The 27,196-nt window shown below is 40.2% G+C and overlaps 1 protein-coding gene and 1 long non-coding RNA gene across 2 annotated transcripts; one reads left to right on the plus strand and one right to left on the minus strand.

The window, feature by feature from the left end:
• Positions 1–416: 416 nt before the first annotated feature.
• LOC138947261 (histone-lysine N-methyltransferase PRDM9-like) lies at positions 417–25,696 on the plus strand. The gene is made up of 12 exons (XM_070318699.1): positions 417–488; positions 7,730–7,792; positions 8,454–8,595; positions 10,109–10,228; positions 15,774–15,868; positions 19,795–19,930; positions 20,252–20,328; positions 20,566–20,769; positions 21,224–21,385; positions 23,231–23,333; positions 23,941–24,056; positions 24,722–25,696. Exons 2-12 carry the CDS (start codon positions 7,775–7,777, stop codon positions 25,610–25,612), a joined length of 2,064 nt encoding a protein of 687 aa, XP_070174800.1. The 5' UTR covers positions 417–488; positions 7,730–7,774; the 3' UTR covers positions 25,613–25,696.
• On the minus strand, positions 10,484–15,409 carry LOC138947260 (uncharacterized). The gene is made up of 3 exons (XR_011449605.1): positions 14,706–15,409; positions 13,810–13,964; positions 10,484–12,316 (listed from the first exon to the last, which is right to left on the minus strand). It is a non-coding gene; the product is annotated as an uncharacterized lncRNA (long non-coding RNA).
• Positions 25,697–27,196: the final 1,500 nt, after the last annotated feature.

The following is a 27,196-nucleotide window of genomic DNA, read 5'->3' on the forward strand; positions in this document are numbered from 1 at the left end:
ACAGACACACACACAGACACAGACACACACACAGACACAGACACACACAAACCCAGCCCTACCTTCCCATTCACCACCACGCTCATTTCATAATATACCCCGAAACGTCTTTTCCATGAAAAGTTGAAAACGAAGAAAAACAACAACAACCCATTTCTGGAAATATCTCCAACAAATAAATAATATAGCGAATTGAGGAGTATAACAGTTTGTCGACAACACGGACTGTATTGTTACTTTGAATCTCCTCTTTCTATTAATCAATTCAGTATTTTCATAAAAAACAATTAACCGGTGCGCTATCGATAACCCATATTCGTGCTTCAAAACAGGAGCGGGAACGTACCTTATTAATATTAATGTACGCATGCGCACAAACAACTGAGTGCGCTCTGCGCATGTGTCAATACGTTAGTCGTCTGCAACTCTCGGTGCAGGAAACGAAATGCACGATCACTTTTTGGACGAGGGAAACGTCCGTTTTTAAGGTAAGTACCAAACAAATTTTGTATAAATTTCAGTGATAATTGTCGAAAGGGTATTATACTATGGTAATGTATGACTATCCGATTTATGCATGTAACATGTAGGCTAGTGAATCTAATTTCGAAAGCACATGATCGCCTGCTGTTCAATGTCTGAATCAGTGAATGTGGAAGTTTTTGATGATAATAGTGAACTTGCTTGAACTGATACATGTCGAGTTCCCTTGTGCAATATCATTGGACAAAATATGAATGAAAAGATGCTATGTACGCTCAGAAAATGATGTTAGAGTGGAAAAGAATATTCAGCACAGGCAGAAGCGCATTCTTCTCTCGTGCGTGTGGATCTGCTGGAACACAGAAGAAAGTACATGTGGCTGAGCCTGTGTGTGTAGATCTGACAACTGCGGGAGGAAACATTGCATTTTCGTCATAGGGTAGAACAACGAAACACAGCAATTAATCGTAGATTTGTTTATTCCTATGAATTGTTTTTAAACAGACGTACGCATTTGGAATAGATCTGAACGAAGTGTTTGTTGGCTCCACGTATAGTCCAGGCATATTAGATAACAACGTTGAAGTGACAATGACTAGGTTTAAAATGTCCCTTATCAGAAAGTTCAACCTCATTCGTTTGATGTTTATTAAACACATTTTCATATAAAGTTGGCGCTTCATACGGAAAAATGGCTTTGAAATTGACCCAAATCCTTCTTTGGGCTCTGTAAATGTCGTTTGGGGGTATGGTTGTAAAATGGTATCTACTGGTCACCCCAATGTATAAACTGAAAACTCTTTCTGCACCAGAACACGCAGAAAGGATTGTATCTGCCTGATGTCTGATGCTTTTCAAAATCCCCAACCACTAACACCTTCAAAACGGACTTTAACTGACACTGTTGTTTTTCCCTATATAATCCTTACTATTTTTCCGAGACGTCGTCGTGTTGTGTATTTAGCTTGCCACAACCTCATACATGGTCCTAAAAGTTAAAGTTGAAGAAAATACTAAAGATAAATGAAAAAGCTGACGCAGTGTCATTCGCACCGTGAATCCCCCCATGGGAACATACTAAAGTCTGGTTCCAAATAGGCTCAATTTCCTTCTATTTCTGTGTATTTCTGCCTCGTAGGGGTAGGGGTGTTCAAACCAAAGGCACCTTTAAACCAAAATTCAAATCACACATCTTACAATACTAAGACACTCAGCAGTAAAAGGGTGTCTGCTGGTAAAAAATTCCAAACAATCCTAAAAGTACTTCACTACTAAAAGTGCTTTTAAAAAGAGCCGTTATTTTTCCCTCTATATTCAGTATTGTGTTTTCTGCGAACATGTAGTCTATTTAGATGGTTGTCGTGTGCACTTGAGTTGCTAAAGCGTTTTCAGTTGGGCATATGTCGAAAAGCAAAGAATTAGCCCTTTGAAAACCATCAGAACTGTCACACAAAAATAACATTTACCTATCTCACCAACTGACCAAACATAGGGCTTTTCCTTATGTATTATGTATTGTCGTGTTTTTTGTAGCATACTTGTGAAAACAGCCACCACTGTTGTAAATGATACTTTAAAGAGCATTATTTCATTTTTACAGTTGAAGGACAACCTGGACTGCCGTATATTACAGCTGTTTTACAATCAGCCAAAATTTTCTTAACAAACGTATGTTAAGAACAACTCCCATAGTGAAATTGAAGGAAAACAAATTGAAAATCCCCCTGCCATAGAGGAGCTAAAGAATCAACAATAAACGACTGCATGGATAGCTTGATGCACGAATGCATTGCGGACATGTTTGTCTCCAACCAAGAGAAAGTTCCAAAAAATCCCTTTTGTGCTTCTTATTATACAGTGACGTCAAAGACAGCCTTTTCTGCTGTTCATACATTCAGGGGTTATGGTTACACTAAACGACGTAGTTGTAGCCATACTGCCATCCAGATTTATTTTTTCCTTGCGAGCAGTCACAGGGTGTTTGTGCTGTCTGCCAACCGTTAGATGACCCCGCCCAAGTCTGTTAAGGGACCGTTTGACCGTTATAGAACGCGTCTTTTTGATTTTTTGGCACAGTTGGAAACGGTTGATTTTTATCCCTACCATTGTTTCCAAACATTATATAGGAATGTTTTGTGAACAACGGATAATAGCCGCTACTCGCATGTGTAGCAAAAGTGAGCGTACATACTCACCCTGGTCGTCCAGCCGTTGTCCGTTGCCCGTCTTTATCTGTCTGTACTGAACATTACCTTTGGATATTTCTCCAACGCTATGAAGTGAAGAAACACCAAATGTTGCAAAATGTTGTATGACCCCAAGAGCTCAAAAAAGATACTTGAGAACCTTGACCTTACCTTAAGGTCAAGGTCACAGGGAGAATGAATGTGGTCTAAAAACTGCAAAATTTCACATTGTGCCAGTTTTCTGGAAAACAAATTAAAAACAGCGGGCTTAGTTTTGTATGGTATACAAGAAAAAGAAAGCCTTATCTTCTGATACCATTTTGGTTGACCTCGCTTCAATGTCAAGGTCAGAGGAGCCCTTCAAAGTTGAATTGTAGACATATTTTGATGTGAGCTTGCCCCTTTAACTTTACTATGGACGATATCTCTTACAAACTTAAACACTGAGTGGGCCTTTGTTAGAATTTCATAGTGATCCACATCTGGCCACATATCGTTAGGGTCAAGGTCACATTGACCCCTATGAAAAATGTGACCAAGCCGGGTAAAGAAATCCATGTCTCTTGGTAAAAAATCTTAACAAAGCAAAGCCCATGCGACTCTCATGCTTGACCTTTGTCTTAAAGTGACCTTGACCTTCAGGTGACCTTGAAGGTGAAGGTCTAACAACTGAAGCTGGCAAGGACATTGTACACTATTAGAACTGGTTTACAGATTTTTCCTACCAAATTACACATGACCTTTGGCCAAGGTCAAGATCATCAAAGGTCACACATCACAAGGCTATCAATTCAAGACATAGGAAGCATAAACATACTTATTGGCACTTTCTACAAAGAGACATTGTCACTTTTAGTGATTCAATTGCCCGTTTCAGTCACATTTCATAAGGGGCAAAGTGACCTTGACCTTGATGATATGTGACTAAATGTGGCTCAATATCAGTATATAACATGTGCCCCACACAATTATGAAGTTTGAAAGATTTTTTTCATAGTTCAGGGTCAAGGTCACTTCAAAACATGTATACAATCCAACTTTGAAGGTCCCCTGTGACCTTGACCTTGAAGCAAGGTCAACCAAACTGGTATCAATAGATAGGGCTTGCTTTGACCTAAATAACACTTGTAGCTAAGGTCGTCATTCTCAATAACGTGGGAGAAAATTGTGAAAATGTGAAAATTTACTGTTTTTGAACAACATTATTTTATGTACCCTGTGACCTTGACCTTGAAGCAAGTTGTGCGCAGTGAGTTGGTTTACGACATTCACCCTTCGCTGTTATAGACAGGCACTTAGTAAAACCAAGTATACAGAGCTGGATCCTCTATAACCAAGGGGTACCGTAGAAGAAGGCAAAAGAGAAAAGGCATTTCAATGCAAGAAAGCGTTAGGCCCGTAGGACTTGTCTTACAGCTGGTTCATAAAATATACATTGAAACATGCTAACTGTATCATTTACATGACTTTCACCTTTATGTGACCTCGAAATTCAAGGTCAAACAATTGAAACTGTCAATAGCATCATTCGATACAAATTGTTTTACACATTTCTCTTACGAAAATACATATGACCTTGACCCAAAGTCAAGGGCCAAGGTCACTGAACATAAGACCAGTAATTCAACATAATTATACAAAGGATAATGGTGCTTTTTAACACTTTTTATCAAGACACATGGTCACTTTTAAATAGTGATTTCTTTACCCGTCTTGGTCACATTTTTGATAGGGGTCAATGTGACCTTGACACTGACGACATGTGGCCAGATGTGGATCACTATGAAATTCTAACAAAGGCCCACTCAGTGTTTAAGTTTGTAAGAGATATCGTCCATAGTAAAGTTAAAGGGGCAAGCTCACATCAAAATATGTCTACAATTCAACTTTGAAGGGCTCCTCTGACCTTGACATTGAAGCGAGGTCAACCAAAATGGTATCAGAAGATAAGGCTTTCTTTTTCTTGTATACCATACAAAACTAAGCCCGCTGTTTTTAATTTGTTTTCCAGAAAACTGGCACAATGTGAAATTTTGCAGTTTTTAGACCACATTCATTCTCCCTGTGACCTTGACCTTAAGGTAAGGTCAAGGTTCTCAAGTATCTTTTTTGAGCTCTTGGGGTCATACAACATTTTGCAACATTTGGTGTTTCTTCACTTCATAGCGTTGGAGAAATATCCAAAGGTAATGTTCAGTACAGACAGATAAAGACGGGCAACGGACAACGGCTGGACGACCAGGGTGAGTATGTACGCTCACTTTTGCTACACATGCGAGTAGCGGCTATTATCCGTTGTTCACAAAACATTCCTATATAATGTTTGGAAACAATGGTAGGGATAAAAATCAACCGTTTCCAACTGTGCCAAAAAATCAAAAAGACGCGTTCTATAACGGTCAAACGGTCCCTTAACAGACTTGGGCGGGGTCATCTAACGGTTGGCAGACAGCACAAACACCCTGTGACTGCTCGCAAGGAAAAAATAAATCTGGATGGCAGTATGGCTACAACTACGTCGTTTAGTGTAACCATAACCCCTGAATGTATGAACAGCAGAAAAGGCTGTCTTTGACGTCACTGTATAATAAGAAGCACAAAAGGGATTTTTTGGAACTTTCTCTTGGTTGGAGACAAACATGTCCGCAATGCATTCGTGCATCAAGCTATCCATGCAGTCGTTTATTGTTGATTCTTTAGCTCCTCTATGGCAGGGGGATTTTCAATTTGTTTTCCTTCAATTTCACTATGGGAGTTGTTCTTAACATACGTTTGTTAAGAAAATTTTGGCTGATTGTAAAACAGCTGTAATATACGGCAGTCCAGGTTGTCCTTCAACTGTAAAAATGAAATAATGCTCTTTAAAGTATCATTTACAACAGTGGTGGCTGTTTTCACAAGTATGCTACAAAAAACACGACAATACATAATACATAAGGAAAAGCCCTATGTTTGGTCAGTTGGTGAGATAGGTAAATGTTATTTTTGTGTGACAGTTCTGATGGTTTTCAAAGGGCTAATTCTTTGCTTTTCGACATATGCCCAACTGAAAACGCTTTAGCAACTCAAGTGCACACGACAACCATCTAAATAGACTACATGTTCGCAGAAAACACAATACTGAATATAGAGGGAAAAATAACGGCTCTTTTTAAAAGCACTTTTAGTAGTGAAGTACTTTTAGGATTGTTTGGAATTTTTTACCAGCAGACACCCTTTTACTGCTGAGTGTCTTAGTATTGTAAGATGTGTGATTTGAATTTTGGTTTAAAGGTGCCTTTGGTTTGAACACCCCTACCCCTACGAGGCAGAAATACACAGAAATAGAAGGAAATTGAGCCTATTTGGAACCAGACTTTAGTATGTTCCCATGGGGGGATTCACGGTGCGAATGACACTGCGTCAGCTTTTTCATTTATCTTTAGTATTTTCTTCAACTTTAACTTTTAGGACCATGTATGAGGTTGTGGCAAGCTAAATACACAACACGACGACGTCTCGGAAAAATAGTAAGGATTATATAGGGAAAAACAACAGTGTCAGTTAAAGTCCGTTTTGAAGGTGTTAGTGGTTGGGGATTTTGAAAAGCATCAGACATCAGGCAGATACAATCCTTTCTGCGTGTTCTGGTGCAGAAAGAGTTTTCAGTTTATACATTGGGGTGACCAGTAGATACCATTTTACAACCATACCCCCAAACGACATTTACAGAGCCCAAAGAAGGATTTGGGTCAATTTCAAAGCCATTTTTCCGTATGAAGCGCCAACTTTATATGAAAATGTGCTTAATAAACATCAAACGAATGAGGTTGAACTTTCTGATAAGAGACATTTTAAACCTAGTCATTGTCACTTCAACGTTCCCTTCACTAAAGTGGCTAAGATGCCTGGACTATAAGTGTAGCCTATGCGATGATAAACTTTGTCTGTCTGTGCGTGCGTATGTATGTATGTGTGTATGTCTGTGGTAGAAACTTTAACATTTCCGAGTCTATGGATTACGTCAGTCTCGGTCAAAAGTGTTCGACGTGTGTGATAGAAACTATTTGAAGACGTCACATTATGACGTAAGAGGGTTAGACGTCACGCAAAGGAATTACTGAAAGTCTCGGTCATTGTTATTGTGAGCGGGCCGAGACTTCTTGGCAGATCCAGGGTCTCGCTTTCTTGCATAGTTTCACCTATGCTTACTGTGTGTGTGTGTGTGTGTGTGTGTGTGTGTGTGTCTGTGTCTGTGTGTGTGTGTGTGTGTGTGTGTGTGTGTGTGTATGTGTGACGGAGTGATTGAGTTTGTGTTACTGTTTGTCGATTTCTTACGTGAGCCTTGAAGGCTTCGCCTCTTGTTTTTCACATTGACTGAAGTGACTGGGAATAGACCATTAGATCTAACGGAGTGGAATAAGGGACTGCCGGTGGGATAAATTATTAGAGCCACGTGTTCATATGTTCACAGGGCCCGACCGGGGGGGGGGGGGGGGGGTGGTGGGGGGGGGGGTGGTGGTGGTGGGGGCGGTAGGAGGGATGGGGGATCCTGAGAGCCGGACCCCGCCCCCCGCCCCCAAAAAATAGAAGAAAAAAAAGGGATAGACCCAAAAGTTACCATTGAAATGTAAAATATTCTCACCGTCCCCAAAAAGGGCGTCACCCCTGTACCCCACAAGGGGCCTGGAAGGCACCGGGACACCTGCCTCATTTTTAGCCCCCCCCCCCCTTCTATTATACTCGATAAAGCTCTGGTTCATGTTGCTGTTTTCTGGTACGTGCATTTAAAAAAAATGTTATCTTGTTCTTCAACGGAGTGTTTGGAAGAGAACGTGGTGGCTAGCTTCTAGTTCCATGAGAAAATGAGTTAAAATGCATTCAAGATAAAATTCAAGACCCTTGTTCTGATCTAAAATACATAACTCGTCTCAATCCCATTCAATCAAACTTCAGTTTTGATCCTTTGAAGTCTTGAGAAATTGGAATCTTGCACATTCGAGTTGCATTTGAAATGAAATGTGTTGATGGATTCGTGAGCTTTCTAGTCCTTGCCTCTGAATTGTCACATTTGTCTGCAGGTTTCCAGCATTCTGGTTAAGATAAGGAAACTGCGAGCAGTAAAAATGGAGGGTCAAAGTTCAGTGAGTATTTCCAGTTATATAACTATTATGTCATATGCGACATCAAGTAAAGACCTACATTTGTTTGAAACTTCGATCATTATTTCGTTTACTTTATCACTCAGTGTGCTCTTTTGGTAACTTTTATGTCATTTGCCTATGATATAATGGAGTATTATTGTTGTGATTAATGTTTATGTTAAGGCCTAAAAAAAAATAGGTGTGGTTACGGTAACCCGACCTACCCTATTTTTAGGGGCCGATCCTATAACTTTTTATTACATTTGTCAAAACAAAAAAAACAAAAAAACCAGTGCAAAAAACGCAATGAAAGCGAAAGCGCCCGAGTCGCACACCTATTTCCCGGTCAAGTAGGTTTAATTTGTACACATTAGAAAAAAAAGTAAAAAAAAAAAAAGTGATTGCCTACCAACCTACCCTATTTTTTTTGGCTATGTTACCGTAACCACACCTATTTTTTTTGTTGGCCTAACACAAAAGATTTTGAACAAAAACGAGCGTTCTAAAACGTGTGAAATTGATAAGGAAAGCACAAAGTAACTGTATACACAATTCCACAGGAATACGCGCTTAGGTTGCTCCCAACATAAACGCATTGATTCAAAGATAAACGGATTATGAGTATGACTTATCATGCTGGCTTGAACACTGTATATTGCAGGATAAGATCGACTTCAGCAATCTCAATCTACCCGAATCGATAGCGGAGTTCTTTTCCAAAGAGGAGAATGAAAAAATGTGTGATTTCGACAAGCTCCACTTCAAGAACATCAGACTGAATTACGAAATGATGTTGCACTTCGGTAAGCCTGTTATGTTGTAAATCATACGTGTGAATGGCCAGTGCTTGCATCCACATGCCTCCTCGATAATTTGAAAGCTATGGAAACGGCATGCCATGAACTTCGAACAGAAAGTGTACAGATTTATTTTCACTTGAATGTGTTTTTTTTTTTAGTTTAACGAACTAGACTTTCCAAAGTGAGGTACAACCAAGATGCCCAATTTAACCGTTAAAACCCGAAGATTAAAGAACTGTTCAGGAAGCCTAGATTCATGCAGTAGTTTGTGCATGGTCACAAGGAACGCAAGACAGATGTGTCTTTTTATATTTAGTCAAGTTTTGACTAAATATTTTAACATCGAGGGGGAATCGAAACGAGGGTCGTGGTGTATGTGCGTCTGTCTGTCTGTGTGTGTGTGTAGAGCGATTCAGACTAAACTACTGGACCGATCTTTATGAAATTTGACATGAGAGTTCCTGGGTATGAAATCCCCGAACGTTTTTTTCATTTTTTTGATAAATGTCTTTGATGACGTCATATCCGGCTTTTCGTGAAAGTTGAGGCGGCACTGTCACGCCCTCATTTTTCAACCAAATTGGTTGAAATTTTGGTCAAGTACTCTTCGACGAAGCCCGGGGTTCGGTATTGCATTTCAGCTTGGTGGCTTAAAAATTAATTAATGACTTTGGTCATTAAAAATCTGAAAATTATAAAAAAAAATAAAAATTTATAAAACGATCCAAATTTACGTTTATCTTATTCTCCATCATTTGCTGATTCCAAAAACATATAAATATGTTATATTCGGATTAAAAACAAGCTCTGAAAATTAAATATATAAAAATTATTATCAAAATTTTTTTTTCGAAATCAATTTAAAAACACTTTCATCTTATTCCTTGTCGGTTCCTGATTCCAAAAATATATAGATATGATATGTTTGGATTAAAAACACGCTCAGAAAGTTAAAACGAAGAGAGGTACAGAAAAGCGTGCTATCCTTCTCAGCGCAACGAATACCCCGCTCTTCTTGTCAATTCCACGTGCACTGCCTTTGCCACGGGCGGTGGAGTGACGATGCTACGAGTATACGGTCTTGCTGCGTTGCGTTGCGTTCAGTTTCATTCTGTGAGTTCGACAGCTACTTGACTAAATATTGTATTTTCGCCTTACGCGACTTGTTTGTTTAATGTATTCTGTTTTGTTTTATGCATAGGAGCAATGTTATTTTAAGTTAAATGTATGTCACCGTCAAGAAAATAGTATCTATTTGTGGAGCAAGTTGAGAGTATTTTGTGCATGGTCACAAGGAACGCAAGGCAGATGTGTCTTTTCTGTTTAATGTATTCTGTTTTGTTTTAGCATAGGAGCAATGTTATTTTAAGTTAAATGTATGTCACCGTCAAGAAAATAGTATAGGTCTATTTGTGGAGCAAGTTGAGAGTATATTTGGTTGCTGGTTGTTTCGTTGAAAAAATAGCATCAAATTCAAATTACTTATAATAACAAACTAGTTTGCTATTTATTTCAGGCTTGCCGGCTAGGAAACCAGACTTCATGAAACCCAACCGGGGAATGCTGAAAAGGAAAGCACTCGAGTCCAGCTCGGAATCGGATGAAGATTGGAGACCCCGTGCTAAACGTAAAAAAGGTATTGGCTATAGGTGGCTAGAACTAGGTATTCCAAAGTGATTTTCAATTTTTAAATAACCCATATGAAACTTAGTTAAACAAATAGAGTTTTTCATTCTGTGCACAGGAATACTTTTTTTTTAAGGTGGGCTGGAAAAAAAAAATGTTATGATTTTTTTCCGTATTTTTGGACTCTGAAAATTTTTCGCACATCATTCTTCCGCACATTCAGACATGCCTCAAGCACACAAATCAAATCACATGAGTCAAAAAATGAGTTTATGAATAGTTTATATACTTTTCAGATTGATAATGCAAAATACATTGACAGGAAATACATCGTAATAGAGATACAGAGCTTCAAAAATGGCACAAAATAGCAAAATAAGCCCTCTGCTACTCCCAACAACTGGGCAAGAGTCCATTTTCTAACTCTTTCATCTCTAAATCATAAAATGCATTTTCATTGTAATACATTTTCTAGGAAGAGCAGGATATGATATCTAAGCCTAATTTTTTTCAACTCTATCTGACAACTGGTTAGTACGATATCTTTGATCAAAAATGCCAAAAGTGCTGTTTTGTCAAGTCGAGAAAAATGGCGACTAAGTGGTCATTTTTGGTCTGCCATAACTTTCTTGCTTTAAAAGTTACAAAGCTGTTTTTGGTATCCATTTGTTCATCATTAAAAGCTCTTAATAAGTGATACACACTTGGATTTCTACATGCTTAATAAAAACATAGCAATGTCTTGAAAAAACAGATATTTTGTACATAACGTGAATTTTGGCTTCTTCAAAATGTTTTTATCTGGTTCAATGTTTAAGATAATGCAAGTACCTTATACCAAAATGATCAGTTTTTAATAAACTGTCAGAACAGCAAACAAGACAATGAACGTCTTTTCTTCCCTTGAGACCATAACTGTTTTTTATCTGAGGTAAAAAAAAAAACATAAAAAAAAATAAAAATCTTTTTTTTTTTTTTTTTACGAAAAAAGTATGTCTTGATTAGCTTACTCTGTCATGCTTGCAAGTTAACTTTGTAAAAGCTCAATTTTCTGCCTCAGTTTTGAAGATTATTGTTGCACAGCAATTTTTTCTGTCGTGAGTGATAAAGCTTCCTCTTTTAAAATGTTTAGTTCTTGCTCAAGAATATTGTTTTAGCACAAGATCTCCTTGGTGGGTAGCTTTGAAATTTGCACTTCTTCTTTAGAGTTTGGAGTTTCTCACTCCTGATAAGCTTTTCTTCACATTTCTGTTCTCTTGCTGTAGTTTCTTGACTAAAATTGGCATGCACTTGTTTGAGAAAAGTCCAGTTTTTCTTTAGCATTAGTCAAATCAGCAAAGTCCTTAGTTTGCCAAGTGGTAGTCAGATTTGCACCACCTACAATATACTCCAAATGTTCAAGCTTTCTTTTTCTGCCTTTTCTTTCCCTTCCTGTAGTATGTTGTGGTATTCCAGCGTAACCATTGTAGCAGCTGAATGTTGAACTTGCAGACTGCTAATGCTATGCTGGTTTTCTTCCCTACTGTCAAGTATTCCTGCTGGTTCAACTGTGCTGTGATGGACAAACTTCTCTTGCTCCTGGTTTGAGCTGTCCAAATTCTTGTTGGAAACACTTCTTCCTTGGCAACTGTTTGACTGCACACTAAATTCATGAACCAAAAACTTCCCAAGTTCTTCAGGGCGCCTATCTTTAGCTTTGCTTAAGATTTTGTAGTGCATCATACTTTTCTCTTCAGACTTAGCAATCTGTGATCTAGAACATTTCAATCCCCTCCCCTAACACATTCAACCATTCAGAAGCAAAATCTTGTTTTACATGTTCTTTCTTTCTAAATTGTTCAAGTGCAATCACAATCTGGTTTGTCAGTCGGATACCTGTTCCTAAAAATTGAGAACATGAATGCACATTTGACCAGTCAATGCCAACATCATCAAGTTCTTTGTTTATTATGTTCACATAAGAGGTCTCTTTCAAGAATGCAGCATCAGCTGAAGAAACAGCAATGTTGTTGAAGGATTTTTCAGTCTTCTGGATCAGTGCCTTCACACGTTCTGGATATGAAGAGTCACAAAGCAGCCGACTGAACCAAACAGATACCTGCACACAAACACATATACACTGCTTACCTTTTTTTCTTAGCTACAGAGAGAGAGAGCGACACAGAGAGAGAGAGAGAGAGAGAGAGAGAGAGAGAGAGAGAGAGAGAGAGAGAGAGAGAGAGAGAGAGAGAGAGAGAGATGGATGGATGGATGGATTGTTTATCTAGCAAGGCAATAGCCCCATATGAAGGGGTGTGTTTGTTTGTTTGCTTAACGCCCAGCCGACCACGAAGGGCCATATCAGGGCGGTGCTGCTTTGACATATAACGTGCGCCACACACAAGACAGAAGTCGCAGCACAGGCTTCATGTCTCACCCAGTCACATTATTCTGACACCGGACCAACCAGTCCTAGCACTAACCCCATAATGCCAGACGCCAGGCGGAGCAGCCACTAGATTGCCAATTTTAAAGTCTTAGGTATGACCCGGCCGGGGTTAGAACCCACGACCTCCTGATCACGGGGCTGACGCCTTACCACTAGGCATGTGTGTGAAATGAAATAAAAAGTATACATACAAATAGTATACATGCAGAACATCAAACGTGACAGACCATAAAATATCAGATTATTAACATAATATAGCAGAACAATATGAATACATAGAATATGCAGAGAGAGAGAGAAAGAGAGAGAGAGAATGTAAGTTGCAACACTTATTTAGACAAGAAGAGCAAACGCTCGATCGAGTCACTTTCGCAGTTCTGAATATTATATGAGGCATCAGATGGACAGGAAGAAATTGCTATTCACAACACAATACAGATGTAAATAATTTGATGTAAAGAATAATCCTATAAAGTTTGAATCAAATCCGATGAATAGTTTCAGAGATATGATATTTCAATTTTTTTCCTTCAAGACATACCTGTGACCTTGAAAAAGGTCAAAGGTCACCAAAGCAGATGTCAAAGTGTAGAGGTCACTGGGAGTCACGTTCACATAAAATTTGAGCCCGGTCACTTTTATAGTTTCCGAGAAAAGCCCAACGTTAAGTTGTGTGTTGCCGAACAGAAAAGGCTAGTTATCTCCCTTGTTTTTCTGATAACGTTCGTAAAAGGCTACAGATGTAAATACTTTGATGTAAAGAATAATCCTACAAAGTTTCAATCACATCCGATGAACTTTGTCAAAGATATAAAATGTCTAATTTTTCCTTTGACGCTGACCTGTGACCTTGAAAAAGGTCAAAGGTCAACGAAACCATCGTTAAAGTGTAGAGGTCATTGGAGGTCACGACTAAACAAAATATGAGCCCGATCGCTTTGATAGTTTCCGAGAAAAGTCCAACGTTAAGGTGGTGTCTACGGACGGCCGGCCGGACGGCCGGCCGGCCGGACAGACTAACACTGACCGATTACATAGAGTCACTTTTTCTCAAGTGACTCAAAAAATGAATGTCAAAAGAAGCTAATACTAAACAGTGCCATCATATACTGAAGGTAAAACTTCTTTTTTTTCCATCTGTATTTTTCCATTTGAATGCTTACACTGTATGGCCTTGCTCCCAGCAAATCAGTCCCCGGAGCTTAAGTTAAAGCTTGATGAACACCTGCCATCAAGTTAGTCAGGAACTGAGGAAGGCTTGGTCTTCTCCCTCTGACAGTCATTAAAAATGTCTCCTTTAGTTTCTGGAACCGATCATCTGAGATTGAGAAGGGAAAAGTTGGAGGGCATTAGCACAGTAAGATTACCATTTCAAGAAGTGAACACAATATGATTGTATGGTGGTATGTGATGTTTTATGCTCAGATGACACAAAAACATACTTGATGAAAATCAAGCCATTTAATTTGTGATGATTACACGCATTTATATGTCTCACTAACGCATACTCCAACAACACATACATACTCGAAGAAGGAAAGTTAAAAAAAAATAAAATAAAAAAATAAAAAAATTGTGCATGAAAAGTTCAATGTCCATTGCAAGTCAACCACATTTTCAAGGAACTTTGTTACAACAGTGAAATAAAAAAAGAAGTGAACACAATAGTTAAAAAAGAAAACGGAATTATTTGACGTAAAAAAAGCGAAGTTGTTTGCACATCGTAAAATGTAAACAAGGAGATAAGGGAGATCACCCAGAAGACGACTATCGAGCACGCATGCAAAAAAGCTAATTTCTAGTAATTCTCTTTGTTAATGATTCAAATCAATGAACAGATTGTTAAAAATGTGTTTCAAGACTTTATTCCTTGAGTCATAATGCTTTATTTTCCTCACTGTAAAAATACCGCATGCCGAGAAGTTCACTACTCACACTTTCACAAACACTGTACTTCGTCTGCTATCAACTCGGTTCGTTCATCCCCCGTGGTTTTTTAAATAAGCAAATATATCTTAAAGAATTGAAAGAGAACACATTGTAAGGCATATATGCTTACCTTCTAGATAATCTGGATCGAATGGTTCCTCAAAGTTTGGGTGCAAAATCGATTTTTCGCGACCGTGACGTGCCATCGCTTGGTCTTCGGCAAACGCCGCCATTACACGGCGTAATCGACAACGAGAAAAACGGGTTGCCTCGTTTTCGGTTCTCGGGCAAGCAAGCCGTTGGTTGCATCAGTATGAAAATAAGACCAGGTGAAAGTTCAAACTCCGACCTTGCCATTCGCATTCATAAAACCGGATATTGTTTGTTCTGAGATGGCAAAATTTTCGAGCGAAGTTTTAAACTGAATAATAGTACTCTTAAACGGAAGCCAATCAAAATAATATTGATATCATCGGGAAGTTTAATCTTTCCTCTTCATGTCTATAGTAGCGGGTTGTTGCTAACTTTAATGGCTTATCTGCCCGAGCGGAGTTTTCCCGGTTGGGGTCAAAACAACGCAGCAAAAACTTCGTTCTGACGTCAGAAAATCACAACTTAGTAACCATTTTCACACGCGTATTTCAAATGTTAGATTTTGAATCTAATACTTTATTTTTGTTTTAAAGTAACTATGAAGAATCAATTATCATCTTGGTGTATTCTTTTTATTCAGTTCACCTCATTCCAGCGAGTTTGAACAAGTTAAAAACCAGTGAAAAATCACGCTCGGCGTCACTTTTCGCCACACGCGAAGAGCACTTTGGAATACCTACTAGAACAGATAAAGAGATTTAAAAGGAACATAAAAGTACTAGCCGCACAAGTAAATACATTTTGCGACAGAAATATGTAGTATGTAACCCGAACATGTAAGGCAACTCCAACAGGTGGTGACAATAACAGTTCTACACGGAATTCAAACTAACGTTGCTAATAACTAAATAAGTGTTATTATTCGTTGATTGTCATCAAATCACAATGAGCAAAGTTTGAATGTTTGCATCATATTCATTACCCATTATCTAGAAGTGTGTGTAAGCGTGTTTTGCTTGTGACGTGAAGGACCCAAGCCTTGGTATCATATTCATTACCCATTATCTAGAAGTGTGTGTAAGCGTGTTTTGCTTGTGACATGAAGGACCCAAGCCCTGGTCTCCCCCGCACCGCCCGCCGCCAACAGCGACTGTCACATCAGCAACAGCTCAGAACCCAAGCAGAGCTGAGCCTCAAAAGGTATCTGTTGAGAAAAATGTTAACGTCTGAATGTTTACACGCAGTATACCGCGCTTATTCGTATGGAGTTCGAGAGCCTGGAATCTTTTGTTTCTCCTACATATTCCGTCGTGTAAACATTTGGCGTTCAAGGCATGTACATGCTTTTTTTGTCACCCTTCCACTCAGCAGATACTCAGCGCTGAAAGTCCACAAAATGGGGCACTAGCCTTTGGCTAGTGCTTCTCATAATTTACTAGCCAGAGAGCAAATTTGGATGGTCGATAACAAACTTAAGCTGAATGATGATAAGACTGAAGTCTTACTGTGCAAAAAGAAGAACTCTACATTTCCCTCTCCCCAACCTGTTTTTGTTCAAATAGGCAACACCGACATTCTTTTCTCACCATCAGCTAGAAACCTTGGATTCACCCTTTCATCTGACATGACCCTTAACAAACATATATCTTTAGTCTGTAGAGCAGCTTATTTTGAGCTTCGTAAGATCAGCACCATTCGCCACACACTCTCCTCTCAAACAACTAACACTCTTGTCTGTGCCTTTGTTCTTTCTAAACTTGACTACTGCAACTCTCTTCTCTCTGGCTGTCCTCTGTACCTCCTGCATAAACTACAAAAAGTCCAAAACTCGGCAGCACGCCTCATTCAAAAGCACGAAAACGAGATCACGCAACACCACTTCTTCACACACTGCACTGGTTACCTATTCAAGCCCGCATTGACTGCAAACTGTCCACCCTCTGCTTTAACTTCTTTTCTCGCTCGTCTCCTGTTTACTTCTCTGAACTCCTCACCGTCTATTCTCCAGCAAGACAACTCCGTGCCTCTTCTGACTGTCGCATCCTCACCATTCCACACACCAAAACCAAAACATACGAACAACGCACTTTTACTTTCTGCGCACCCACACAATGGAATTCTCTCCCCTTTCACATCCGCCACTCTCAGTCACCCCAAGCATTCAAACGAGCACTTAAAACGCACCTCTTCAAGAAATACAACCCCTGATTTTGTTTTCTCAGTCCATCAGTAGGCTACATGTAGTGTATTTGTTGTTTTAGTGATAATGTGATAATGTATATAAACATCTAGGGCTGTTTTCAGCATTGTTGATAACATCATAACATGTTCTGTTTGATTAAGGGTATTCAGCTGGTATTTCCTTGTTTTCACTACCTATTTTATTCATGGTTTTTGAGTCACTTGAGAAAAGGTGACTCTATGTAATCGGTCAGTGTTAGTCTGTCCGGCCGGCCGGCCGTCCGGCCGGCCGTCCGTAGACACCACCTTAACGTTGGACTTTTCTCGGAAACTATCAAAGCGATCGGGCTCATATTTTGTTTAGTCGTGACCTCCAATGACCTCTACACTTTAACGATGGTTTCGTTGACCTTTGACCTTTTTCAAGGTCACAGGTCAGCGTCAAAGGAAAAATTAGACATTTTATATCTTTGACAAAGTTCATCGGATGTGATTGAAACTTTGTAGGATTATTCTTTACATCAAAGTATTTACATCTGTAGCCTTTTACGAACGTTATCAGAAAAACAAGGGAGATAACTAGCCTTTTCTGTTCGGCAACACACAACTTAACGTTGGGCTTTTCTCGGAAACTATAAAAGTGACCGGGCTCAAATTTTATGTGAATGTGACTCCCAGTGACCTCTACACTTTGACGTCTGCTTTGGTGACCTTTGACCTTTTTCAAGGTCACAGGTATGTCTTGAAGGAAAAAAATTGAAATATCATATCTCTGAAACTATTCATCGGATTTGATTCAAACTTTATAGGATTATTCTTTACATCAAATTATTTACATCTGTATTGTGTTGTGAATAGCAATTTCTTCCTGTCCATCTGATGCCTCATATAATATTCAGAACTGCGAAAGTGACTCGATCGAGCGTTTGCTCTTCTTGTATTACTTAGTTAGTGGAAGAATCTTTTGTAATATATGTTTGATGGTGTATGCTTTTAATTAAGCGTTGCTGACTATGAATGTAGATGTAAATGCTTGTATAACTGTGTTTTAATTTTTAATGTGTCAAGCGCAAAGAGCATAATTGTAAAGTTATGATGTTGCGCTATATAAATGCTCATTTATTATTATTATTATTAGTCTTTTTACTCGCCAAACCAACCATTTGTTTCAGAAATTTTACTCGCATTTGGCGAGTGGATTAACATTTCTACTCGCCATTTACATTGTTTCTACTCGCCATGGCGAGTAAAATACTCGCCACTTTCAGGCCTGATACTACAAAACTCAAGTCAACAGCTTAGCTGTTTCGGATAGAAATTGATTTACATTTTTGACTCACATACGAAGCAAAAGTGAGTCTATGTACTCACCCGAGTCGTCCGTCCGTCCGTCTCCCCCGTCCGTCCGGACGTCCGTCCGGAAAACTTTAACGTTGGATATTTCTTGGACACTATTCAGTCTATCAGTACTAAATTTGGCAAGATGGTGTATGCTACCAAAGCTCCAAAAAACATACATAGCATCTTGACCTTGCTTCAATGTTGTCTAAAAAACAGCTATTTTTCACATTTTTCCTATTTTCTCTGAAGTTTTTGAGATTCAATACCTCACCTATATATGATATATAGGGCAAAGTAAGCCCCATCTTTTGATACCAGTTTGGTTTACCTTGCTTCAAGGTCAAGGTCACAGGAGCTCTTCAAAGTTGGATTGTATACATATTTTGAAGTGACCTTGACCCTGAACTATGGAAGATAACTGTTTCAAACTTAAAAATTATATGGGGCACATGTTATGCTTTTATCATGAGACACATTTGGTCACATATGATCAAGGTCAAGGTCACTTTGACCCTTATGAAATGTGACCAAAATAAGGTAGTGAACCACTAAAAGTGACCATATCTCATGGTAGAAAGAGCCAATAAGCACCATTGTACTTCCTATGTCTTGAATTAACAGCTTTGTGTTGCATGACCTTGGATGACCTTGGGTCAAGGTCACATGTATTTTGGTAGGAAAAATGTGTAAAGCAGTTCTTAGTGTATGATGTCATTGCTAGGTTTAGTTATTTGACCTTGAACCTGAAGGTCAAGGTCATGTAAAGGTCAAGGTCAAGCATGTGAGTCGTATGGGCTTTGCCCTTCTTGTTCATTCTCACTCTCAGAAACGATACTTCGTGGCGGCACAAGACACTGGAGATATTTTTGCGCCTGATAAACTTGGTTATTTCATATCAAAGTTGACATTCCGCTGATTTTGGTATTCTCCCCAATTCGAACAGGTAGCAACTGCTTTTCGCGATGGAAAGCTGAAATCTTCACCTACACAAGTGTTTTGAGCAGGAATGTAATTATCAAATCAGTTCAGACAAATACTTATCTAGATATTGAAAAAAGCTTCCAAGGTCTTCAAGAGAATACCGTCCTTTTTTCTTTTTGTTCTTTTTGTGTGTGTGTGTGTGTGTGTGTGTGTGTGTGTGTGTGTGTGTACCCATGTTTCCACAGGTTTGGTTGCCTAAATCACCATAAGGCAACTATCCACACGTGGATGGCAACCTAAACTCTGGATGGCAACCTAATTGTGTGGATGCTCGCTTCATTTAACACCGTTAAATTGACTTTTTTGACGGAAAGAATGTCATAACAATGTTCAAAATGACATTCTTTCCGTCCTCTATAGGCGACGAAATAGGTCAAATTTTGTGCATTTTTTAGTGCAAAATTCTTCGATGCCGGAGCGAGTACTGCACCCAGTGCTGTTGTAGTGCAAGTGCACTAGAAAGGCACTACACCCAGTGCCGCCTCTTAGGTAACCATCCACACTTTAGGTACGTGTGTGTGTGTGTGTGTGTGTGTGTGTGTGTGTGTGTGTGTGTGTGTGTGTGAAAAAGTTGTGAATCAACAATAAGCACACGTTCTGATAGGCATGCTTTCTGACTTCAGACCGCGGGTACGCTCGTCAAAAAGACCCAACAGAAGGCGGAGAAAACTGAGGAGGAGCCCCGTGTGTACAGTTTTAGAAAGAGAAAAGAAACCAACTACATGAAACTGGAAGTTCCAAATGACGATGAATTTGTCTGTAAGTATATTTTGATATAAGGACAGTCACCTACTCAAAAATGGTACACCCCACATATGATATCAACTCTTTACTTGCCGGCTTTAAGAGCGAGTGTGTGATGTTGGTGATTTGTTAACCATTGCGATATATCCTTCAAAGTAAGCGTTAAGTGGATCTCTAATAGCGAACACTTTCGTTTGACGGAAACGCATAGATTATCGACAAGACTCCCCATGATTGTTTGGCAAAGTATGTGTCCAAGGGGTGGGGTCGGTTTGATAGTATGATCATGATTTTACAAGCAAAATGACAGTTTTTTCTTGTCTTATCTGTGAGCAGACTGTGAAGAGTGCAATCAAGAACACGAAGGGGACTGTCCTGAGCATGGGCCTTTCCTTCATGTCACCGATACACCTGTAAGTAAAATTGATGCGTAGTTTGGGGCAACCTTTGGAATCAAGCAAACACATTCTACATCTTTTTTGGAGAGAGGTTGATCACTTTACAAGTTTGCTATCATTTATATATATAAATAGAAGGTCTGATGTATAATTCCGACTAGTGTTTGACTATGATCGAAATAAAATGTAAGACACAAATCGTGAACCTTTTGGTACTTGATAGTTATACTGCTCCGCTTTCTAACTCTCCAGGTACCTGTGAAGAAACGGGGCGACCCCAAGCGAGCCATGAAGACCCTACCCCCAGGCCTGGAGGTGAAAGTGTCAGGGATCCCTGACGCTGGACTCGGCGTGTTCGCCACCAAGTTCTTCCCTTTACGGACCAGGTTTGGTCCTTACGAAGGTCGCCGTGTCAAAGACCCGGATATAGCGCACTCCTCGGGATACTGTTGGCAGGTAGGCCGAACATTGACGAAATCATACACTTTTTTTTTTTACTTGACCGCATCAGTCCGCGCGCTGCAAATAAAAGTAAAGGTATCTGGGGAGTGAGTGGAAACATTAAACTTTATTACTAAAGTATTTTTGCACAATGGGCTGAAAATGGATCATCTTAAAGTCAGGCAAATGACCAGAACTTACAGACGGTCTCTGACGCTATGCGTCGTTAGGCATTCAGGCTTTAGTGTGGTCAGTTCTAATCGGGGAACCTACGTTCCATGTAGCTTTCAGTCAGTCAGCTTTAGGAAAGTGTACGATCGTGTCTTTTGCAAAAGTTACTGGAATGGCTTGAATTGAACTGGGACAAAGTTCCCCGCTATTTGTAACTAGTGTACAGGCCAAGCTTCCACAAAACAGATGTTTCTCTCTCGTTTCTAGTTTGACTTCAAAATGACAATTTCTGTTTCAGATTTCCATCGATGACAGGTCGAGTCACTTTGTGGACGCCAAAGAGTGCAAGACAGCTAACTGGATGAGATACGTCAACTGTGCCTGTACCACAGCTGAGCAGAATGTGACAGCTTACCAGAATTGTGGAGAAATCTACTACAGAGCTCACACAAGTATACCGGTATGTCAGTTTAAGTTTAAGAATTCCGTAAGAAGCAAGTGTTGCTATTCTTTATTGCATTTAACCTCGCCTACACAGGGTTTGGCTTTAGCGGGCACTAGGGTTCAAAATTACGCAGCTTTTGTATTGATTTATTATTTATTTATTTGTTAAGGTCCCGTGCACCCTGTTTTCCCGTCTACCGGGCTCTTGCGCAATCCATTCCTACCTGCTCCCTTCCCAACTTTTGTTTGTTTGTTTGTTTGCTTAACGCCCAGCCGACCACGAAGGGCCATATCAGGGCGGTGCTACTTTGACATATAACGTGCGCCACACACAAGACAGAAGTCGCAGCACAGGCTTCATGTCTCACCCAGTCACATTATTCTGACACCGGACCAACCAGTCCTAGCACTAACCCCATAATGCCAGACGCCAGGCGGAGCAGCCACTAGATTGCCAATTTTACAGTCTTAGGTATGACCCGGCCGGGGTTCGAACCCACGACCTCCCGATCACGGGGCGGACGCCTTACCACTAGGCCAACCGTGCCGGTTCCTTCCCAACTGTAAACGAAGGTCCAATCTATGATTCCAATAATCTTCAAGGTTACTGTTAACTTTCCCCGCTTCTGCAGCAAATGGCGAAACCAATTTATTCATATTGCAGTCATTGTAAATGTATGTATGTGTTCAGATGGCAGTTAGCACGTTATTTTCTCCAACATTGCTCCCTAAACTCTTAAGTGAATTTTTCGTCTTTTGAACACACTATAACTAGTTTTGAACACAGTGTGACTTAGTAGATAGCAAGAGTAGCACACTAGTATAAACTCTGGCAGCCCGTGACGTTTTTTAAGCAGTGTACACATGGAGCATCTTAGTCTAACAACAAAATTCGACTAATACATAATTTTAATTCATGCGTTATTCTGTGTCAAAAGATGACATTTCGTTTATTGACTCACATGCGAAGCAAAAGTGAGTCTATGTACTCACCCGAGTCGTCCGTCCGTCCGTCCGTCCGTCCGGACGTCCGTCCGGACGTCCGTCCGGACGTCCGTCCGGAAAACTTTAACGTTGGATATTTCTTGGACACTATTCAGTCTATCAGTACCAAATTTGGCAAGATGGTGTATGATGACAAGGCCCCAAAAAACATACATAGCATCTTGACCTTGCTTCAAGGTCAAGGTCGCAGGGGCCATAAATGTTGCCTAAAAAACAGCTATTTTTTACATTTTTCCCATTTTCTCTGAAGTTTTTGAGATTCAATACCTCACCTATATATGATATATAGGGCAAAGTAAGCCCCATCTTTTGATACCAGTTTGGTTTACCTTGCTTCAAGGTCAAGGTCACAGGAGCTCTTCAAAGTTGGATTGTATACATATTTTGAAGTGACCTTGACCCTGAACTATGGAAGATAACTGTTTCAAACTTAAAAATTATGTGGGGCACATGTTATGCTTTCATCATGAGACACATTTGGTCACATATGATCAAGGTCAAGGTCACTTTGACCCTTATGAAATGTGACCAAAATAAGGTAGTGAACCACTAAAAGTGACCATATCTCATGGTAGAAAGAGCCAATAAGCACCATTGTACTTCCTATGTCTTGAATTAACAGCTTTGTGTTGCATGACCTTGGATGACCTTGACCTTGGTAGGAAAAATGTGTAAAGCAGTTCTTAGTGTATGATGTCATTGCTAGGTTTAGTTATTTGACCATGTCAAGGTCAAGCATGTGAGTCGTATGGGCTTTGCCCTTCTTGTTCTATTCTACTGTCGCAGTTCGTTGCAGAAATTACTTTGAATAATTATTGTCGCAGGCCGCTTGAGTCATTACTTGACTTTGTTTCAGCCTGGCGCAGAGATCTTGGTGTGGTACGGCAGGGAGTACGGAAAAGAGCTGGGGATCATACGAGACGATGAGCCAAAACGACGAAAACCAAATGGACAAATAGGTAAGTTTGGAATGCCTTCTCTGCGACTTTCTCGTAGATTTCTCATTGTGAGAGAGAGTCTTTTAATCGAGTGGTAGGTCGACTGATTCTTTTATACATCTTCAACCAGGAGTTGAAGCTCAGTTTTGTCTCTTTTTGAAATATCTGATGTCGCCAAAGGTGACTGAACCCGGTTCTATCGTGGAAAAATGTTAAGTCGGAAGGGAGAGTAGTCTGACCGCATGACCGAAGTCTGTATGCAATCTTCAAGCCATAAATTTCCTCTGTCAGTTCTAAAAAGCAATACCAGAGAATTATACAGGTCTTAGGATTGTCATGGGTTTCCCGTTGCAAAACTCAGATTGTTTAACTATGAACCACTCGGTAGTTAGAAATCGTGTTGGTTCAGAGCCCTTTGTAAATCTCCCCTACGCATGCAAGGTTTCAGATAGGATTTGCTACACAATGACACGACAAACGATTTAATCAGAAACAAAAAGTTCAGTACTCAGCGAATGTTCAGTACTTGGCGGCCTGCGTAGTGTAAGTGTACAAATAATACATAAAGTAACATTTTGAGATGACAAGCGAAATGTTTGATTTGTTTGCACTGTGCGTGTTTCTGCAGAATCGGATGACGAGCGTACGGTGGACGCCAGCTTCACATTTTCTGACATCAGATCCAGCGACATCGAGTTCACCGACTCCGGTGAAGACGGAGAAAAGAACAAGAAAGCCCGCCAGGTGAGTGAAGTACAATCACTACAATGGATCAGTTATATATTAAGTTCATAAAATCAAGCAGCCTTGGTGACTAATTGGAAACATTCATTTTCCTGGCAGGTATACTTTTGTTATAAGAGGAGAGTAAAAGTTAACTACAACTAGTTGCTTTACCAGCACAGTTGAACTTGAAGTGATGTAATCAAGAGTAATGCTCAGCTAACGCTTGCAGCATGTACAAAGGTGACGTCCACAGTGTACATGAAAGTGCTGCACAGGTTTGTCTCGGTGAAGATAAGCTAGTGCTGTTCTAATCCTGTCCTACCACAGTTTTCTGTATCATATGAACTGGTTGTCTGTGTATCATATTAGTCATCGTTTTAATTGGAGAAATACTTGGTATGTCTGCAAATGAAACAGGAATACAGGTAATCGGTGTCTTAAGTAATGTGATGTATTTATTTCAAATACATCACATTACTTAAGACACCGATTACCTGTATTCAATAAATAATTTGTTGGACCTATGTTTGACTACTGTCTGGATTTCAGTCACAAGTTTATGCAATGCATAGCATATGGTGAACAACCTTCATCATCATCATCATCATCATCATCATCATCATCATCATCATCATCATCATCATCATCATTATCATTATCATTAATTATATGTATTGTTTCAGAAGCGTAAAGCGCCATCCAACGTGAACAGGAAGGTATCACCAGGACATCAGATCACTCGGACACCTACCTTGGAGAAACAGACACTTGCTGCATCGTCCTCGCTGTTATCACAGGACAGACCCCACGTGTGTCAGCGGTGCGCTGCTGCCTTTGTTCAGTTCAGTAGCTTGAGAATTCACATGGCTTCTGCACATGGCGAGAAACTGCTTGCTGTACCTCTCGAGTCTTGCAGGGCTGATGGATCTGTTGGTAACCATGGTGACAGGAAAGGTGGACACAACAAAGACACGGGCAGGCGACATGTATGTGATGTGTGCAATAAGGCTTTTACTCAGGCTGGTAGCTTGAAGAGACACAAGGTGATCCACACCGGTGAGACACAGTTTGTGTGTGATGTGTGCAATAAGGCTTTTACTCAGGCAGGTGACTTGAAGAGACACAATGTGATCCACACCGGTGAGACACAGTTTGTGTGTGATGTGTGCAATAAGGCTTTTACTCTGGCAGGTAACTTGAAGAGACACAATGTGATCCACACCGGTGAGAAACAGTTTGTGTGTGATGTGTGCAATAAGGCTTTTACTCAGGCTAGTATCTTGAAGAGACACAATGTGATCCACACCGGTGAGAAACAGTTTGTGTGTGATGTGTGCAATAAGGCTTTTACTCGGGCAGGTCACTTGAAGAGACACAATGTGATCCACACCGGTGAGACACAGTTTGTGTGTGATGTGTGCAATAAGGCTTTTACTCTGGCAGGTAACTTGAAGAGACACAATGTGATCCACACCGGTGAGAAACAGTTTGTGTGTGATGTGTGCAATAAGGCTTTTACTCGGGCAGGTCACTTGAAGAGACACAATGTGATCCACACCGGTCAGAAACACTGAGTTTGTGTGATGTGTGCAATAAGGCTTTTACTCAGGCAGGTGACTTGAAGACACACAAGGTGATCCACACAGGTGAGAAACAGTTTGTGTGTGATGTGTGCAATAAGGCTTTTAATCTGGCATGTAACTTGAAGACACACAAGGTGATCCACACAGGTGAGAAACCTTACAAATGTCAACTCTGTGACGCTGCGTTTGATCAGTCAAGTACCTTACAGACACACATCAGGATGATCCATGCACGTGACAAGCCCCACGTCTGTGATGTCTGTGGCGCTGCTTTCTCTCAGAATGGTGCCTTACAATTACACAAGAGGATCCACACCGGTGAAAAACCCTTCGTGTGTAACGACTGTGGGAAATCTTTCTCCTATCCCAGCGCCTTGAGAGGCCATCGTCGGACACACACAGGTGAGAGACCCCACATGTGTCCGCACTGTCCCGCGGCTTTCGCACGTCCACACAATTTGAAGGGACACGTACAGGGACTGCACCAGTAACAATGTCACTGCATGTCTATGTGAACTGGAATTTGTGATGAAAACATTGTACATAACATTGAATGTGTTGTTATGAATGCATTGTTTCCCTTCCTGGCGTCTGTCAATCGTAGCTGAATACATTTCTTTCATTAATTTATTCATTACTGCCGTTTATGACCGGCTTCTACTTTCTCGGGACAAAATAATCATCTGCAAGAATCGTCTTCTATGAATTACAAAGTAAGTACTGATTTTCTGCAGTCTTATCAGCGATAATCACGGAATGCGTCATTTTTGTGACGTCAAGTGGAATTGACGTCATCACTCCTGCTATATAATGTTACTTTGCCGAACAAATATTAGCGCGCCTCGAGTGTCATTTTGTGCATTTTTGAACATGAAACAATTCCTCTCCGGGAACAATTTGTACAACGCTGCTTATAGGAAGCAGAAACCCGACTCAAGCCTTTTGCAATGAACTTTTCATATTTAGTGACTTTATTCAAAGACAGAGACAGAGACAGAGAGAGAGAGAGAGAGAGAGAGAGAGAGAGAGTGAGTGTGTGTCTGTGTGCGTGCGTGCGCGTCTGTGTCTGTGTGTGTGTAGCTCGGTATCTGTGATTCTGTGTGTTCTAATAAATGTTGATCAGGGGCGGACGAGGGGGGGGGCACAGGGGGCACGTGCCCCCCCCCCCCCCCGAAAAAAAAGAAAAGAAAAAAAGAAGAAGAAAAAAAAAAGATTTTTCTATGCTGATTCTATGACCATTTCTAAGTTCAAATGGCACCAGATGGCACCATTTTGCTTCTTTGGGCAAAATTTTTTTCCGGGGGGGCATGCCCCCGGACCCCCCTAGCAAATTCGGGCGCTTCGCGCCCATCACATTCACTTTCGATTCAAAGTGCCCCCCCCCTTACAAAGCAACTGATCCGCCCCTGTTGATGGTATATTTTACTTATTTGTTCAGTGTTGCGTTGTTATTCATCTATTAGAAATTGATTGTTGATTTTACCCGCTTGTTATCATTGTGTTAAAAGTTATACACATATCTTCACAGTTGAATATGTTGTCCCGAGTGTTGATGGTTGATTAAAGAAAGGTTAA

The sequence above is a fragment of the Littorina saxatilis genome, linkage group LG14 (genome assembly GCF_037325665.1).
Source record: "Littorina saxatilis isolate snail1 linkage group LG14, US_GU_Lsax_2.0, whole genome shotgun sequence".
Lineage (NCBI taxonomy): Eukaryota > Metazoa > Mollusca > Gastropoda > Littorinimorpha > Littorinidae > Littorina > Littorina saxatilis.